Below are 17,305 nucleotides of genomic sequence, written 5' to 3'. Positions count from 1 at the left end.
AGCAAAGGGTCTGAATATTTAGGACCATGTGATATTTCAGTTTTTCTTTTTTAATAAATCTGCAAAAATGTCAACAATTCTGTGTTTTTCTGTCAATATGGGGTGCTGTGTGTACATTAATGAGGAAAAAAAATTAACTTAAATGATTTTAGCAAATGGCTGCAATATAACAAAGAGTGAAAAATGTAAGGGGGTCTGAATACTTTCCGTACCCACTGTACATCACAGCAAAGTGAGTTTGTATTTCCATTCAGAAATTATGGAATTAAAAATAAATAAATATGGTTGTAAAACATGTTTCTAGGGAGTTTTAAATGGGTTGAATTAGGGAACTGAGTTCTGAATTCCCTATGTATTCATTTCATCACTGCCACAAGGCTCACAGGAACTCAGACAGCTCTTTACCAGCTTTCTTATGACTTTAAATATCCTGTAAGTGTTATAACTACCATAAGTTTATTACTAATAGTTAAGATATTTACATACTTTGGGAACAATAAGCATTACAGTTAAGTGTTTCCCAACTCTGGAAGTTGTATTATTGTTAACGAAAAATGATACTAAATGATAACATTTTCATTAAAACAAATAAGAATAAAAAAATTGGCATAACTAGGAAAAACAGACAGTAAAATACATGCTACAAAAATACTCACAAAATGTCAATAAAAAAATAAATAAATGTTGGTTTCTGATACATGGTATATTATAAAATGTAAAGCCTGCCTGCATTAAACATGAAAATGGCACTAGACAACAACACTAGGCTGTGCGGAGAACCTTTTAAATACCAGTTACTGAAATAACTCAATAAACAATCACTAAACAATAATTCTAAAATATCTAACACTGCAACTACAAAACCCCCAAAACTCTGAAAACTAAACTAAACTGAACCATGATTGGATAAAAATTAACAACAACTAAAATAAATTGAAAAGACAAATTACAAAAATACTTTAATAGAAATAAAAACCAAATTAAAAGTTCAAAACTAACCTGTCTGAAACATCTATTTCATGGTAGTGTTATTTTAATATGATTGAGATATTATTGTAGTTTTTATTAATAGTTTAGTTTTTATTTTCATATTTGAGTTAAAGTTGCAGTCATTTTGTTGTGTGTTTTTGTCAATTTTATTAGCTTTATTTCAAATATGACTATATACTTTTTATTCATTTTCATTTCAGTTCTAGTTATTTTATTACATCAAGTTAAGCTAAGTTAAAATGAGAAATGTTTCCTTTGCTACTATTGTATATAAACCAATGTCTATTTTAGGTAACTTAGATAATGTGCAGTGCTGGACTCTAGGAAACACTGATGCATGGAGCTCCGTGTTTGTTGAGAAAATGTGTAACAAACTTGAAGAAAAAGCGTCTGAGAGAGATAGAGAGCGAAATACAGTGTGGAAAGTTAAGAAAATCGATCCAGACCCTTTAGCAGAAGGGCTGCTGTTGGACCGCATGCTACCCAGCCTCTTCAGCTTGGCCAAGCGAGTGTTCCAGACCTCAATCTCCTGAATACGAGTCTCAAGGTTATCTGTGAGTTTACACAGCTGCTTCACAGCACCTACATTCTCCATAAAAATCTGCTCCTTTAGGACATAACGACCAAAATTACTTTCACACACCATCCTCAAATGTCTAGAAAATGTCCAACTGAAAATGCCTAATAAATGGCTTACTTTGTCCACCATGAGAAAATTATCAATCTTCTCCCCGTTTACGCAAGTGATATCGCCCATCTCCCTTACAGCCGAAGGCAGGAGTTCTCTGACTTCCTGTGCTATGATTCCTAATCAAAGAGACACCTGATCTGTGAGAGTCTGTCTTCAGAACATTGAATTATAAAAAGTGCAGTGTATATGCTAATTTAGCCTGTACCTGTTTCGTGATGCTGATCAATTCCCATCCTTGACGCAAACTCTGGTTTGTAATCATATTCCACAATTCTCATCTGAGCGATCCTCTTGAGCTGCTCTGTTGAGTCCACCTACAACATCACAGACACAACATTTTAGTGGTTTTCGCTGATTGGATCTATCAAGACCGATGTTAATACCAGATGTAAACAGAATCACTTTTGAGAGGCCATCCATTTGAGAAAACCATTAACACTGCTGTCCCAACCTTATTTGAATGCCATTTTGTTTCGTTTGTCTTTATATTGACTTAGCAGACAGACACTCACTTCCTGAATGTTTTGTTTGGCCCTTCTGTCTGAGGGATGCATGACGTTGCCCATTATCTTGGCATTCCCACAAACCACCAAAGCCTCATCAGGGCTGTCTGTGTTAATGCCAATCCTCCCGTGACACACCACGGACTCTGGGATCTGTCCTCTTTGCCAGAGCACATCACTATCATTCTCAAACTGACCAGGATTGGAGGCCTTTAGATGGAGAGATGATAAAAGTTTGAGAACCACTTTCACACACTAACAAGACATATTGTTAAGTCCAAAGGAAAGCTTTCATTACTGAAGCAGCAGTCCTTGAGGAAAATATATGAGCTCATAGCAGAATATATTGGTTACGGTTATGGTTCAAAAGCTTACCCTGACGATGATTCTTTCAGAAACATTAGCAACCAGCAGAAAACGCTCCTCTTTCACAGTAGCATACAGACCAACCACCATCTTAAAGTACCTATGAAACATAAGCAACAACATTCAGCTAGTTACTATTATTGCCGTTGACCATTATTTTATTGATGTCTTTATTCACTTTTTTATGCATGAAAGTTTTTCTCTGATATCATTAAAAAAGTCATCATTTGTGTTTCAAAGATGAACACAAAGTGTTTAAGTTTCTGTGGAACAGAACCAATCTGTGAACCAATCACACTGTTCTGAGATGCTGAAAACACTGGATCATGACCTATTTTGGATCCCAAAAAAATAATTTTTCACCAAAAGGTGAAAAATTTGCATCCCTGAAGTTCACTATAAAAGTAGTAGACTAGAGGAAAATTGTTCAGAAATCTTTTTGAGAGGCCTGTTTGGAACGTTATTCCCCTTAAAGGGATAATTCGCCCAAAAATGAAAATTAGCCCACAAATTACTCACCCTCAAGTCAGGTGTATATGACTTTCTTCTTTCAGACAAATCCAGTCGGAGTTATATAAAAAAATCGTCTTTGATCTTTCAAACTGTTTAATGCCACTCAGCGGGTGTTGCATGCAAAAAGAAGTTAAATAAAAAGCGCCCATCCATAAAAAAAAGTTTCTCACACGGCTCCGGGGGGTGAACAAAGGCCTTCTGTAGCGAATCGATGCATTTTTGTAAAAAAAAAATCCATATTTAAAACGTAATAATCACTTTAATGTAGCTTGCGCCAACAATCCTGCATGGAAGCAGCTCCGGGCGGATGATGAATGAGTTCAGAGTTGCACATGCAACATGCAACATGTGAGTCTCGTGAAAACCAACATTTGTTAACAGGAGCAAACGAAGCAAAGTTTCCTTACTTTAGCAAAGGAAAACCAGTCTCCTCTTGGCTTATATCGAAATCCTCTGACATTCCTCTTTACAAATCCTCGTTTTGTACTTCTAATTAGTGACCGTTGTTTTGTTTTGATCTCTCTCCTGTGCTTCCGCGAGCGTCACTTCTGAGCGGCGCATGTGCAAAGCTGACCTCATGCGTCATCTGCCCGGAACTGCTTCTGTGTAGGACTGTTGGCGCAAGCTACATTAAAGTGATTATAACGTTTTGAATATGGATATTTTTCTTACAAAAACACATTGATTCACTACAGAAGGCCTATGTTCACCCCCCGGAGCCGTGTGAAACACTTTTTTTTATAGATGTTTATTTCACTTCTTTTGGACTGATGCATGCAACACCCACTGAGTGGCATTAAACAGCTTGAAAGATCAAAGACAATTTTTAATATAACTCCGACTGGATTCGTCGGAAAGAAGAAAGTCATATACACCTAGGATGACTTGAGGGTGAGTAATTTTGTGGGCTAATTTTTATTTTTGGGTGAACTAACCCTTTAAAGTATACAGATTACTGTCTAACTGAACCAACTAACTGAACACCTGGCCAAAAATCATGAAATATCAAGAAATGGCCTGTGTATAAAAACAAATGTGTCAAATTGAATAAGATTTTACACTAAAGTGCTACTTTGTTTAGTCCAGATTTGCCTGGATCATTTTAGGTAAACTGTTGTTTGTAACTGTGAAAACAGAAACTCTGTTTAGTTGTATTACTGCCCTGTAAAATGAGAGTATAGCTGCATTCAAAATTGCATACTGTCCAGTAAGTACTACATTTGAAAATTACTTTGTGAAAAAAGTATATTGTTCCGGTATATATTATGAATATTGGTAGTAAGAATTAAAATTTGGAGATACTACATCTGCCATGTTTTCACTGTCACATGACCTACCCTCTCGAGGCTTCATGGGATAGTAAAGTATCATCCAGGTACTTCTACTTCTACGTCTACTGTTTTTTGAATACTATGAATTCAGACATACTGGCATACTGTTTTTTGTATATAGAATGGATCTAGGCATATTTGGACATAATCTCTGAATGCAGGTCCAACCTATAGACATACTGTTTGTAACTAACCTCTGATCAGGATTGGGTTTGCCCTTTTTTCTCATGTTATTCGCTGTGGTTTCACTGAAGTGTAACCGTCCTAATGTCACCTTTGTGATTTTGTCTCCTGGCAGATTTACTCTGAAAGAGATGTTAGACCAAAAATCAGTATAAATGACACATTATAAAAAAAATTTCCACATGCTTAAGTATCCTGCCACTTACCTGACTGGTAAGAAAGACTTCTTGCTGCGGTCTGACTGAGACTGCTCTAGAGTGATGAAATGGTTCTGTGCTTCAAGCTACAAAATGGATTAAAGTGTCAAACAAACCATCTACATTCAGAACATAAATGTTTCTGTAAGGATTTCAGCCACGTTATCACTACCTTGACCCCAAACACATTCACGTGGAAGCTCTCTATGGGCATGAGACCTCCTGACATTCTGACAAATCTAGGATCTCCAACCATCCCTATGTGAACTGTCACCTGGAAGTGGTTCTTTTTCTGACACACAAAGGCTTCATCAGCTGTGGAGTAACTGAAACCCTTATCAGCGTCTACATGGTAGCCTGGAGGTGGTCTACTCAAAGGAAAAAAGAGACATGGGTTTTATTGCTAAATTACATCTTGGTAAATGGAAGTAGAAGATGTCTTCTACATGAATTATGGGCCCTCAAATTCCTTCTTCACTTAGAGTAACAGTGCTACAATGTACAAATGAGATATAAAAGTTTTTTCCAAAAAAAGAAAAGAAAAATACAATAGCATTACCATGTGTTTGGACATGTACCATGGTAATCCTATGGTGTTCTTTGGTCTACAAGTACCAGAGTTTGTCATCTAATATCATTATAGTACCATGGTTCAAGTCCATCATCTCAGATTAGAAATTCTTGGTAGTTACTCACAGGCTTTCAGATCTGCTGTTGTGGAGTGAGCACCACTGACTGGGCTGATAACGGTCCCACATGAGCAGCTGCTGCACACTGCCCACTGGACTTCCACCAGCTGTGTCACTGTCATAACACTGTGTTTCATATGATCCACTTTCTGGACCTGAAGACAATGCATAGCATTAAGGAAAGATGCACAAAATGATATGTAAAGTCTGGAATATACTGCACAGTCTGAGTTTACAGATTTAAATGGGTTGTGTATGATGAGCACATACTCAGATTCTTTAGCTTTATAGTATGAGTCCATCCAGTCTGAGGAGATCAAACAACTTTTATATTTTGAGACAATTTTAGAACACATTTTAATTTGTCATGTGTCTCCTAGCGATGAGGTACATGTTTCTTTGTGCAATTGTTGTTGTGGTTGGAATGACTTGTAAGCCTGGTAGTTTGTGATCCTCAGTTGTTTAGTGTAGTAGTTTTTCTCTGTAACCATTAACAAGTCGTAAGGCAAGTGCATGATGTCTAGTATTTAACATTTTTTATAGAGTATGAGTAACGTTATCTTTGTAGTGTACATTTTTTAAATTGATAAATGGAATTGAATCTATGTACACTGTAAAAACAAATCTGTAAAATTTACTGTAAAAAAAACTGGCAGCTGTGGTTGCCAGAATTTTACCATAAAAATACGGTAGCAACATTTTATGTTTTACGGATTTAACTTGAATTTACATTTAAATACTGTAATTTTATAAACTGATATAATGTTAATATACCAACCTATTGAAGGCATTAACCAATTAATTGGTTTTTACTGTAGCATTTTTGCAGTCTTTTACTGCTAAAATCACAGTCATTTTTTACAGTGTAGGAATTGAACTAATGACCTTGGTGTTGCTAACGCCATATTCTACTGTTTGAGCTCAAAAACGTTGTATATATCAAGACTGAACTCATATTACTATGAATGGGAGAAAGTGCAACACGCAATATGCCAGAATATGTCCCACCTTCTAGATAAAAGAGCCAGTGGCCAATTATTAAAGTCATTGCATCATTGTGCAGTCGACCTTAAAAGCTCCGGTTGCCAAAGAAACCGTCACTATCCTCACACACAAACTTGGGACTGCACATGTGCATTGGCTGATCCAACCTGACATTTAAACTTTTTAGCGTTATTTGAGCATAAGAAACAACATATGAAATAGTTGCCCAGAGACATTGCAACCACCGTGTTAACAGACTTTCTCTGAAACAGATTTTGGTTCCTTTTGGTATGCCAGTTGTTGAATATATATTATTATATAATCATCATCATCCTTTTATGTGCCACATGTCTGATCTTTCCTGTTTTCATTGTGTTGTTAGTTCTGCCCTCTGTGACCTAGTTTCCTCATTGATTAGTTCATTTGTTTCCATGGAGTACAGAGCGTTTGTTAGAGCCCACCGCAGACGAAGAGCCAGAGCTTGCCAAGATCGACGAGCCATCGCAAACTAGAGTGACAGAGCGGATCATCTTCCTGGAGCCAGAGCCTCAAGACACTTCTGACCAGGTACGGGAGCCAGAAACACCATGTATTGCCATGGGAGTTCTCATGGAGATCGAGGGAATGAATTGGGATCCCGCCCAAACTTTCAACGCTGAGGGTGAGCTGTCGTGGCCTCTGAAAAATTTGACTGTTTAAAGGAGGAGGATTTAATTGACTGGTTTGGGGAGGTAAAACCCAATTCTCCTGAGTCTCTGCTGGTTCTGTCCAGCTCTTCTGTGTCTCCTAAGCTTCCTGTGACTCCCGTGTTCCCACCCAGCCTTCCTCTCCCGCCTCCTCTCCTAAAACCAGCCACTTCCTCAGCCCTGTCTCCACTGGTTCCTGTCAGCCCCTTAGTTCACCCTAAGGCGCCATCTGGGTTCTTTGATCCACCTCGGACCTTCCAGTCTCCAGCTCTGCCTAGGCATGAGGATCCCCTGTCTCCGCCTCCAGCCTCCGAGGCCTGGACTACACCTCAGTCCTTCGACTCATCGGCTCTGCCTTGGCTCCTAGCTCCCTCGTCTCCACCCTGGCCGTCATCACACTGGCTCCACCGGGCTCCGAAGCCTGGCACGAACTTAGGGTGTCCTGGAGCGTTTGCTCACATATTCATCTTCTCAGAATTCAACCAAAACCACCGACTCGGGGCGGGTCACTGGTGTGAGGCCTTTAAGGTCTGAGAAGATTCACGCCTCTCAAGATGGGCTTGTCCAATGAGAAAGGCCGGAATCCCAAGTGGGAGTTTTGAGATACTGGGGAGTTTTTATGACCCTTTGTGTGAGGGCATGGTAATTTGCAAATGGAACTTGAATCGAAATTACTAAAGGTTCTCAGGACACTAATATATTGCCTATGTACCAACATATAATATACACGCTCGTTTAGATCATCAGAAGGCGAATTCATAGATACTAAACATGGTAGGATTACATATAGGCAAGATGACAGGAATGAGTGGTTCCATTATAAGCCTGCATAAAACAGTATAAAATATCAAAGACAACATACACAATGACCTTACTTATATTTTGTTTGTTTGTTTTGTTTGCTCATATCACTAATTACAACATGGATGGATAAAAAGAAAAATAATAGGTATAGATAGTGAATTTAACAATTGTTTCCAAATTTCCTCTTAAGGATTATTAGAAATGAGATATTAATACTGAGCAGGTCTGTTTCAGAATGAACCAAATGTTCCTTTATTGTGTCTGTAAAATTAGTAATGATTAAAATGCCTAAACTCTACCAAATTAAAAGTTTTATGGTGCTTTCACAACTGGTACCATTGCTTGGTTTACACTGTATTTTTGGGTCCAAACCATGGTATGTTTGCAGATCAGTGTGGCAACTGTTTATGTCTGTTAGTAGGTAATGACAATGCAGACGAAGGCTAAAAATGCATAGTGTTGCTTGTCTCACTTTGATCTTTTTACTTTTATCTTCGGCTTTGGTTCAACACAAACCAGCGTTTGTGTCTACCTGCCATTAAGGTACTGCAAACGTTGTAAAGTACATGGGAGTCCAATGAGATATACATTCTGTGAGTGAGAACACACACAAACTGAATCACACTTCATCGATAGCGATAAACTTCTTCGATTTAGTACAATCATGTTCATATCAGCAGCGAACCACACCAGGTCCACATGAACCAGGAAAACTTTTTAAGCAGATTTGGGTATGGGCACCTGAGCTTAAAAGTTGTGACGAGCCCAGGTGTGCATCAAAAGTACTATGTGAAAGCACCCTCGGGTGCATTTTAGAGCATTTTGATCTGACCAAGATATTGCAAGATATTATGCCACAAAGCAACATTTCTGCAAACATTCTGCACATGATATAATACTTACAGAATGATGGTTTGGTCCAAACTGGGTCAGCACACCTGTGCTGCTCTGTGTGCCCCTCAAAAGAGTTTGACCTTCTTCTTTTCTTATTTCCGTGCAAGATATTTCTGTTAAAGAAATACAGACTGTTAATATACTGAATGAACTGCAAAAACAAGCAGAACAGCACATGCAACACACAGCCTTACCCTACATGTTGATCATGTTTTGGGGGCACATAAGGGTACATTGTCTCTGAGCACATTGTATGGGGCACACATGAGGAGGCCGCAGCTGCATTAGCTGGCATATGTCCTGCTGGAAGACCCATCACTGGGCACTGAGTATATAGCGGGACACCATGGATGGGTGCATTATGGGACGTGGTTGCCTGTGTGTAACTCTCAGCTGTGTTGAGACTGCACTGAGGGAGCAAAGCGGGTGAAATGGCTTTAATGTGGTTTCCAAGGGGTCTGCCAACATCATGTTTCCTGTCTTTAAAGGGACAAGATAGAGGGAAGGAGTCTTCTGATAGGCTATACACATCCTTGCTGCTTTGTTCCGGTGGCCATCTTGAATCTGGTGAAAATACAGATTGTATAATGACTACAAGCAGCAATAAAAAGAACTTTGAGGTTGGGAATTCGGATCAGAGAAGACTTCACCTGGTATTTGTGGTGGAGAGCTACGCTCTGATTCTGAATCTGGTGGTGACTCGGGTAATATGCTAAGAAATCAGAAAAACATGCTAAAAAAAACAAATAACCATTTTCTGTGGCAACCTGTCATTTAGAGGAGGCTAAGTGGACTTTACTTGAAATTATTTTACTTGGAATATTTGAAAGAACTCACAAAGTGGGATCTGTCTCATTGCTCAAATACTGCTCCAGAATACTGGTGTCTACCACGGCACTCTCTAACACACCACTCACATCCTGTCCTGATGGAATAAAAAATATGTTACAATACTGTCTCTTGTTTAAATTTCTCCTCATGTGATGAATTTTGTGAAGGAGGTTTGATGAAATGTGGCTTTAAGTCTCTTTATTTTACTCATTGGTTCTCTTGCTTCAAACAAGTAGTTTGAGCTTTGTATTGTTTTTTTTTAGTATTCAACCAAATTTAGCAACTTTGCAACATCAAATGGCATAAATATGCAGTCACATTTACTGTGCTTGGCAAGATTTCGCTTGAGGGTGAAAAAGTTCCTCATGCAGATTTCGCTCATTTTCAGTTGGTCACATGATTTTGCTATGTTGAAAAAAAATTGCTTGTTTTGAAAGAGACTTCTGTGTGAGCTGTGTATTATACATATACTACTACTCTATTAAAAATATACCTTTGTTTATGTAACCGCACCTTGCACCTTAACAGACTGTTTTTGTACAGTTAAAATGGAACATGCAAGCATCTATCCCTCTAGACACAATACAAAATCACTGCTTCTGAGACACTTCGGAGAAATTTCAAAGCATTGACAAATATCTTACTGCATGTCTTACCAATCATCAGATACCTGGACACCACACCAAGAAAGGTAAGGGACCTGAAGAACCTTTCACAATACACAGATGATCTGGTCTAGAAACAAAAAGCTTTCAAAAAGCTTTCAGAGGCCATCAGACAGGGGCGCCGCTATGGTTTCTGGGCCCCCTGGACAGCATATTAACTCGGGTCCCTGCTTTCCTCTTTTCCGTCGGGCCCTAGAATCGTCCTAACCCCCCCCCCCCCCCTTACGGCGCCCCTGCCATAAGATAACTAAATTATCCACTAACACTACCTTAAAACAAATCTCAGACAAAAGCCACTCTAGAGAATAAGGATAATGAACTTGAGGTTCCTTAGCAAGACAAAACAGGCTGAATGTACAATCACCAAAATATCAAGAAATGGCACCAGAATCTGGAAATGGTTTCACAGCGTACATAATAAAATCAACACACTGTGCAATAATAAAATACAAATCTAAAATTCTAGAATTATAAAAGTGATATACTATATAGAAAAAAGAGAGACAATGAACATATGTATGAATGTATGGCCTTGATCTGTTTGCTCTTCTGACTGGTTTTATAGATCCGTGGCCTTGAACTATTGATGGTAAACTGTACCTTTATACTGTATAGATTACAGCCACCTACATCTACACCTACTAAATTGCAGCAGCTAGAGTTCTTACTAGAACCAGGAAGTATGACCATATTAGCGCGGTTCTGTCAACACTGCACTGGCTACCTATTAAACATTGTATAGATTTTAAAATCTTGCTTATTACTGATAAAGCCCTGAATTGTTTAGCACCTCAGTATTTGAACGAGCTCTTGTTATATTATAGTCCTCCACGTCCACTGCGTTCTCAAAACTCTAGCAATTTGATAATACCTAGAATATCAAAATCAACTGCGGGCGGAAGATCCTTTTCCTATTTAGCGCCCAAACTCTGGAATAACCTACCTAACATTGTTCGGGAGGCAGACACACTCTGTCAGTTTAAATCTAGATTAAAAACCCATCTCTTTAACCTGGCTTACACATAACACACTAACACATTTCTAATATTCAAATCCGTTAAAGGATTTTTAGGCTGCATTAATTAGGTCAACCGGAAACGGGAACACTTTCCATAACACCCGATATACTTGCTACATCGCTAGAAGAATGGTATCTACGCTAATATTAGTCTGTTTCTTTCTTATTCCAAGGTCACCATAGCCACCAGATCCAGTCTGTATCCAGATCAGATGGTCACTGCAATCACCCGGATCCAGTACGTATCCAGCCCAGATGGTGGATCAGCACCTAGAGAGGACCTCTACAGCCCTGAAAGTCAGCAGAGACCAGGACAACTAGATCAGCCCCAGATACAGATCCCCAGTAAGAGGAGAACTGGCCCCCCGACTGAGCCTGGTTTCTCCCAAGGTTTTTTCTCCATTCTGTCACCAATGGAGTTTTGGTTCCTTGCCGCTGTCGCCTCTGGCTTGCTTAGTTGGGGACACTTCATTTCCAGCGATATCGTTGACTTGATTGCACAGATACTATTTAAACTGAACTGAGCTGGATTATGACATCACTGAATTCAATGATGAACTGCCTTTAACTGAAAAGTGTTTACTATTGTCACTTTGCATTATTGACACACTATTTTCCTAATTAATGCTGTTCAGTTGCTTTGACACAATCTGTATTGTTAAAAGCACTATATAAATAAAGGTGACTTGACTTGACCTACATTAGACGTGTTTTGACCATGTAAAACACAACCTCCATACAATCTTTACATTTACAGTTCTTAATCTATGTTGTTCGCAGAGCATAATAAATTCATAATAACAAATTCCTGGTTTGTAACCAGATTTCAATGTTATGTAATTTTCACAGAAATAATAGCTGATAGTGATATAAATGAAACATGAAAAGGAGGTTGAAAATGCATCTGATCCCATGATGACAATACTCCTGACCTGCAAAAGCAGTTGTTTAACTAAGAACACTGTAAGGTAAGTCGAGTGAATGTTGTTTAGGTTTCTTACCATTAAAAAACTGCTGCAGTGCCTCATTTTCTCCAAGGACATCCATTGGATCAGCTGTGGATTTTCTGAATTTCATTTAATGCCAGTTATGTCAAATCCTCTACAGTAAAAGCACTGTGTGAACAAAATGGGAAAGGCTGTGTCTTTGACATGGAGAGATAGTATGAATTGACTCAAATACTAATCACTTCACCTTTCCCCACTTAAGAAAAAATGAGAAAGATTGGCAGTTTGTTTGTGTCAAGCACACAACCACATTGAATTCCTTTTTGATGTGCTCCTAATGTAATATGACGAACACAATTTCATGATCTCACACAAAGTATATTCAGATTAAACTGATCCACCGAACAATATGATATTATAAATATATTCAATACTATTGTTATACTAATTTGGTTGCACTTCCTTTAACAAATTTGTAATACTTCAAAACTTAAATGTTTAAAGTCAAAGTAGAACAAAACTGAAAATGTATGCCCTCCTAACACAAGCTCAAACTGATCATGGCGGCAGCCATTTTAGCTGATCTGACTGTTCGCAAACTTCACATACACATCAGATCAACAGAAATCACCATATTATATTATCATCTTAATATAATGTAGGTTAGATTACATTAAATTCAGTCATCTAAAATCCTCACTACAACCTGCTAATATAATAAAATAAAGTTGTACGGTGTAAATATAGTTAAACTGCCCATCCGCTTGAATTGATCACGATAGCAATACATTTAGATTTTATTTATACAAAAACAAAAAGGTTCTACCTTTCCCCCCAAAATGTAGACTTCGGTTCTGTTGGATTCGACCCATTAAAGTAAACAGCTCAAGTGTAATCCATCAGTAACTCCACATACACCGTAGATAGATGTATTCTTACATTAAAATATTTAGTAATGTATATAGAAACAGAAAAAAAAGAGGTTCTTATTCAATGAAAATGGCAGTCGTCGTGCAGTCTCACATGTACTTTGTTCACTGACCCTAGAGGCAAAATCCACCCACTGCCCAGCAAACACCTGTAGGAGGCCATAAAGGAAGCATTGCTTTATGAGGTAATCACACACAGACATGCTACAAGAGCTGAAGGGATTGATGGGTGTGTTTCTGTGCAAATAGATCACTGATATCCTGGACACCTGTATATAATAATAACGGAGCAAAATTCACTTCAACAGCATTAATGATAAAATTAGATCACAAATTAAATATAGTGGTTGCACATACCCAAAATTAAGACAGAACACACATATTCATAGTTTAGCCGTATAGTTGTCATAGTGGTTGTTATGATGTTTTGTAACCAGGAGGCATTTCATTGTAGTTTATTAAGCATTTAGTTGTTTGGTAAATGATAAAACAGCAGTAGGATTCACTTGTCCATAAATGAATAAAAAAGAAAAGAAACGGATAATTATTTAATTTAATTTAATACTTTATTTATGTTTTAAAAAATTGTTTAAAAGTATTTTTGACATTTACAGACATTTCAGAGCTGTACTTGCATGTAATATCCACTTGGGCACATTAAAAGTATGGCTGCTGAGTGAACTAATTTTGTTTTTGGCTACACCTTATTTTAAGGTGTCCTTGTTGCAGTGTAATTATACATTTAAGTAATATTAATTAACTACATGCACTTACTATATGGTTAGCATTACTTGTACGTAATTATGCATAATTAATTGTTATTATAATAGTAAGTACATGTAATGTGTATCAAGGACACCTTAAAATAAAGTTTTTTTTTTCATAAATATGTAATTAAAACTGCAAAGTCATGCTTAAATTATTAAGCAATATCACACAAGAGCTTTTTCATTCACCTGTCAATATACCTTACAATACATCTTAATCATTATTAGAGGGCAAGCACGAAAGGTGTGTATGTAAATATTGTAATCGTTAGTCATCTTCGTTTGAGTCTATGGCGTTACCTGCACAGAAGATATGAAAAATGGCTAATTTTGTTTATAACTTCTCATTGGTTTGGCCAAAAATGACAAGATTGAGTGCCTCATACGAAGTCGAACTTTTCCATGTCAGCCATTTTGTGCATTTTGAATTTTGGTGTGAAATGCTATATTTAACGAACACATCGCATAGTTGTGAAACTCGATATGTTCTAAAGGTGATCAAAAAGTTTTGGGGCAGCGCCACCTTGTTGTCAAAAATTCTGATTTAAAAAAATTCCAATAGCTCTTGATCAATTTTGCCTGTTGTCAAGAGACTTGATAGATCTGTCATGAGCCGGGTTTGACTGTAGTTTTCTTTTCTTTTCTATTTCGTGCTGCGCTATCCTAGACTCAGCTGTTCACGATCACAATCAGCGCTCCTCTGCTGATTTTCCTTCCTATTTTTCTCTGCGTGTTACGAGGTCTTTTGCCAGATTATTGTGCTTTGATGTCAGTCTCTTGGCTACTCTATCCCGTCTGTGGTGTGATCTAGTCGAATCCAGCCCTGTGTTGTCAAGTCGTGGGACTTAACTGGATTTCTGCCCAGTCTCCCAGTTACCCGCTGCTTGCAGTTCGCTCTCCTCCGGTCCGTACAGTCTGAGAGGTAGTCGCTCCTCGCCTTTCTTTGTTTAAGGAGGAGATGATAAAGGTGTTCGACCGTATCTCAGGGGTCTCTGCATGTATTGTGGTGCTCAGGGGCATTTTGCCCCAAGGTGTCCAGTTTCCGGCAATCACCAAGAGACAATTTCATTTTTTTTTTCGTTCCCCCCTAGCGCCTATTGTCTTAGGGCACCCCTGGTTAACTCAGCATAATCCCCAAATTAACTGGGTAGAGGGGACCATAATGTCTTGGAGTTTATCTTGTCATGTTAAGGGTCTTGTCTCGGCTGTGCCTGTTGTGTCCTCTGTTTCTGTGTTTCAGGAGGAACCCGGCGATTCGTCTGGTGTCCGGAAGGAGTACCACGATCATTATTCAGTCGGTATTCAGTCGTTCCCGGGCTGCTTCCCGGCGCGGGGTTTCTCTTCGTGAAAAAGCTGCATAGATTATCGTGGGTTGAATGACATAACAGTTAAGAACTTATGTCGCGGCCTTCGAGATCTTGCAGGGAGCAAGGATTTTCACAAAGTTAGACCTTCGCAATGGGTATCTTTTGGTGCACATCAATGAAGGATATGAGTGAAAGACAGCTTTCAATACACCCTTAGGCCACTTTGAATACCGGCTTCTACCGTTCGGGCTCATCAACACTCCAGCTGTTTTCCAAGCGCTTGTGAACGATGTCCTTAGGGACATGCTCAATGTCTTTGTTTTCGTGTACCTGGACGACATTCTCATTTTTTCATTGGGGAACATTTTCATATTTTCATTGGAAGGGGTACGGCCCAGAGGAGAGAAGCTGGATCCCGGCACGGCACATTCTGGACCGCTCGCTCATCGAGGACTTCCGTCACTCTTGCCAGTTTCCTTCCTCGTGAGCGCCTGGGGGCGCTCCTCGGGGGAGGGGTACTGTCATGAGCCGGGTTTGACTCTAGTTTTCTTTTCTATTTCATGCTGTGCTATCCTAGACTCAGCTGTTCACAATCACAATCAGCGCTTGCGTGTGTTACTTACCTGGATTTCTGCCCAGTCTCCCAGTTACCCGCTGCCAGCCGTTCGAGAGGTAGTCGCTCCTCGCCCTGCAGACCGGGGTGTCGCCCCGAACTCTCAAGTCAAGTCAACCCTTATGTTCCAGTTCTTCTGTGTTAATACCCAGTTCTGTGACCGCCGGAGACTGCCTGAGTTTGTTTTTGTGGACAATAAATCCTCTGTTTGACTTGCCTTTGCTTCTGGGTCCTTTTATCGTGACAAGATCTTGATAGATTCCTTGGATCATGCCGAGAACATTGATATTAATTATGCTATAAACAGCAAAACTTCCGGCCCGCCATTTTGATTTTCTTTCAAAGCCTACCTTTTCAATCTAAGATTGATTAACATCTTTGCATATTATATAAGTTTTAAATGTGGAATTCTTCTGAAAACTTTTACTACGTTTTACTATTACAGCTGCTGAGATCAACTAATCATGAAAAGTGCTGATTAAAGCATTATATTTTGATCTTATCCCATTGCATAAAAAGTTTCAGTGCTTAACAATGCACTCTTTGCTCGCTTTATGTATATAATATAACCACAATTTAAATAAACGATTTCCATGCTACTAACAACAAAAGTGTAGTTGACTGTTGGCTTTTTTTACATGGCTTTTCCAACCAGAATACAGAATGATGTTTTATAAAATTAATTTAAATTATAAATCCTGCCAGCCACATTTAAGGCCTGTTCACACCAAGACTGATAACTAAAATGAACTATATTGGAATCCACACCAACAAACAGTCATGGTCTATTTATTATAAGCGCATTTTGTCATCCGTTGGGTGAATCGAGATTGCCTTTCAGTATTTTTAGCATTCATCACCTGGAAAAATTTTTTAAAGGTTTTTTTTTTTTAACCTCAAAATAAAAGATTGCTAGAAGTCCAAAATCCAAGTAACCAAAACTTAAAAGATACAAAAAGGTTATATAGACTTTGCAATGTATACATACGCTTCTGTTTACCAAATCTATGTGTCAATCATAGTTTAGATTAAAAGTTAAAAAGGTAAGTTTTGAATTAAACTGCCAGATCCATATGGATTTGTTTTACAAAGCTTTTATGTCCTTCTTGGATATACAGTTTGGTTACTTAGACTTTCAAAGTTGGTCAAGCCAAGGTTTCATTAAAAATATCTCCATTTGTGTTTCAGAGTTTTACTGAAGTCATATGGGTTTGGAATGACATGAGGGCGAGAAATAATTTTCACTTTTGTGTGAGTTAACCCTTTAAAAACGGTCCCTTTTTCCAGCTCATGAACAATAAAAACACTAACAGGCAATCAGAATTGGAATGATCATCACATTTTTATAGTTACAGTAATATCATTATATTAATTGTCCTTGGTGGGAACTGCCCTTT

General features: G+C 38.4%; 1 protein-coding gene across 1 annotated transcript in view; it reads right to left on the bottom strand.

The window, feature by feature from the left end:
- LOC107554744 (myelin regulatory factor-like protein) overlaps positions 1–12,392 on the bottom strand; it is a 36,667-nt gene extending 24,275 nt beyond the window's left edge. Inside the window, exons 1-14 of the mRNA XM_016237337.1 lie at positions 12,347–12,392; positions 9,669–9,756; positions 9,482–9,543; positions 9,026–9,395; positions 8,841–8,944; positions 5,471–5,618; positions 4,947–5,142; positions 4,784–4,860; positions 4,589–4,699; positions 2,560–2,650; positions 2,194–2,394; positions 1,887–1,995; positions 1,688–1,797; positions 1,437–1,597 (exon numbers count right to left, since the gene is read on the bottom strand). Coding sequence (XP_016092823.1) covers positions 1,437–1,597; positions 1,688–1,797; positions 1,887–1,995; positions 2,194–2,394; positions 2,560–2,650; positions 4,589–4,699; positions 4,784–4,860; positions 4,947–5,142; positions 5,471–5,618; positions 8,841–8,944; positions 9,026–9,395; positions 9,482–9,543; positions 9,669–9,756; positions 12,347–12,392 — 1,874 coding nt within the window. The remainder of the gene's footprint in view (positions 1–1,436; positions 1,598–1,687; positions 1,798–1,886; positions 1,996–2,193; positions 2,395–2,559; positions 2,651–4,588; positions 4,700–4,783; positions 4,861–4,946; positions 5,143–5,470; positions 5,619–8,840; positions 8,945–9,025; positions 9,396–9,481; positions 9,544–9,668; positions 9,757–12,346) is intronic.
- Between the last annotated feature and the right edge of the window lie 4,913 nt (positions 12,393–17,305).

The sequence above is a fragment of the Sinocyclocheilus grahami genome, unplaced genomic scaffold (genome assembly GCF_001515645.1).
Source record: "Sinocyclocheilus grahami isolate Dianchi unplaced genomic scaffold, SAMN03320097.WGS_v1.1 scaffold512.1, whole genome shotgun sequence".
Taxonomy (NCBI): Eukaryota; Metazoa; Chordata; class Actinopteri; order Cypriniformes; family Cyprinidae; genus Sinocyclocheilus; species Sinocyclocheilus grahami.
This window is presented reverse-complemented; position numbering and strand designations above follow the sequence as displayed.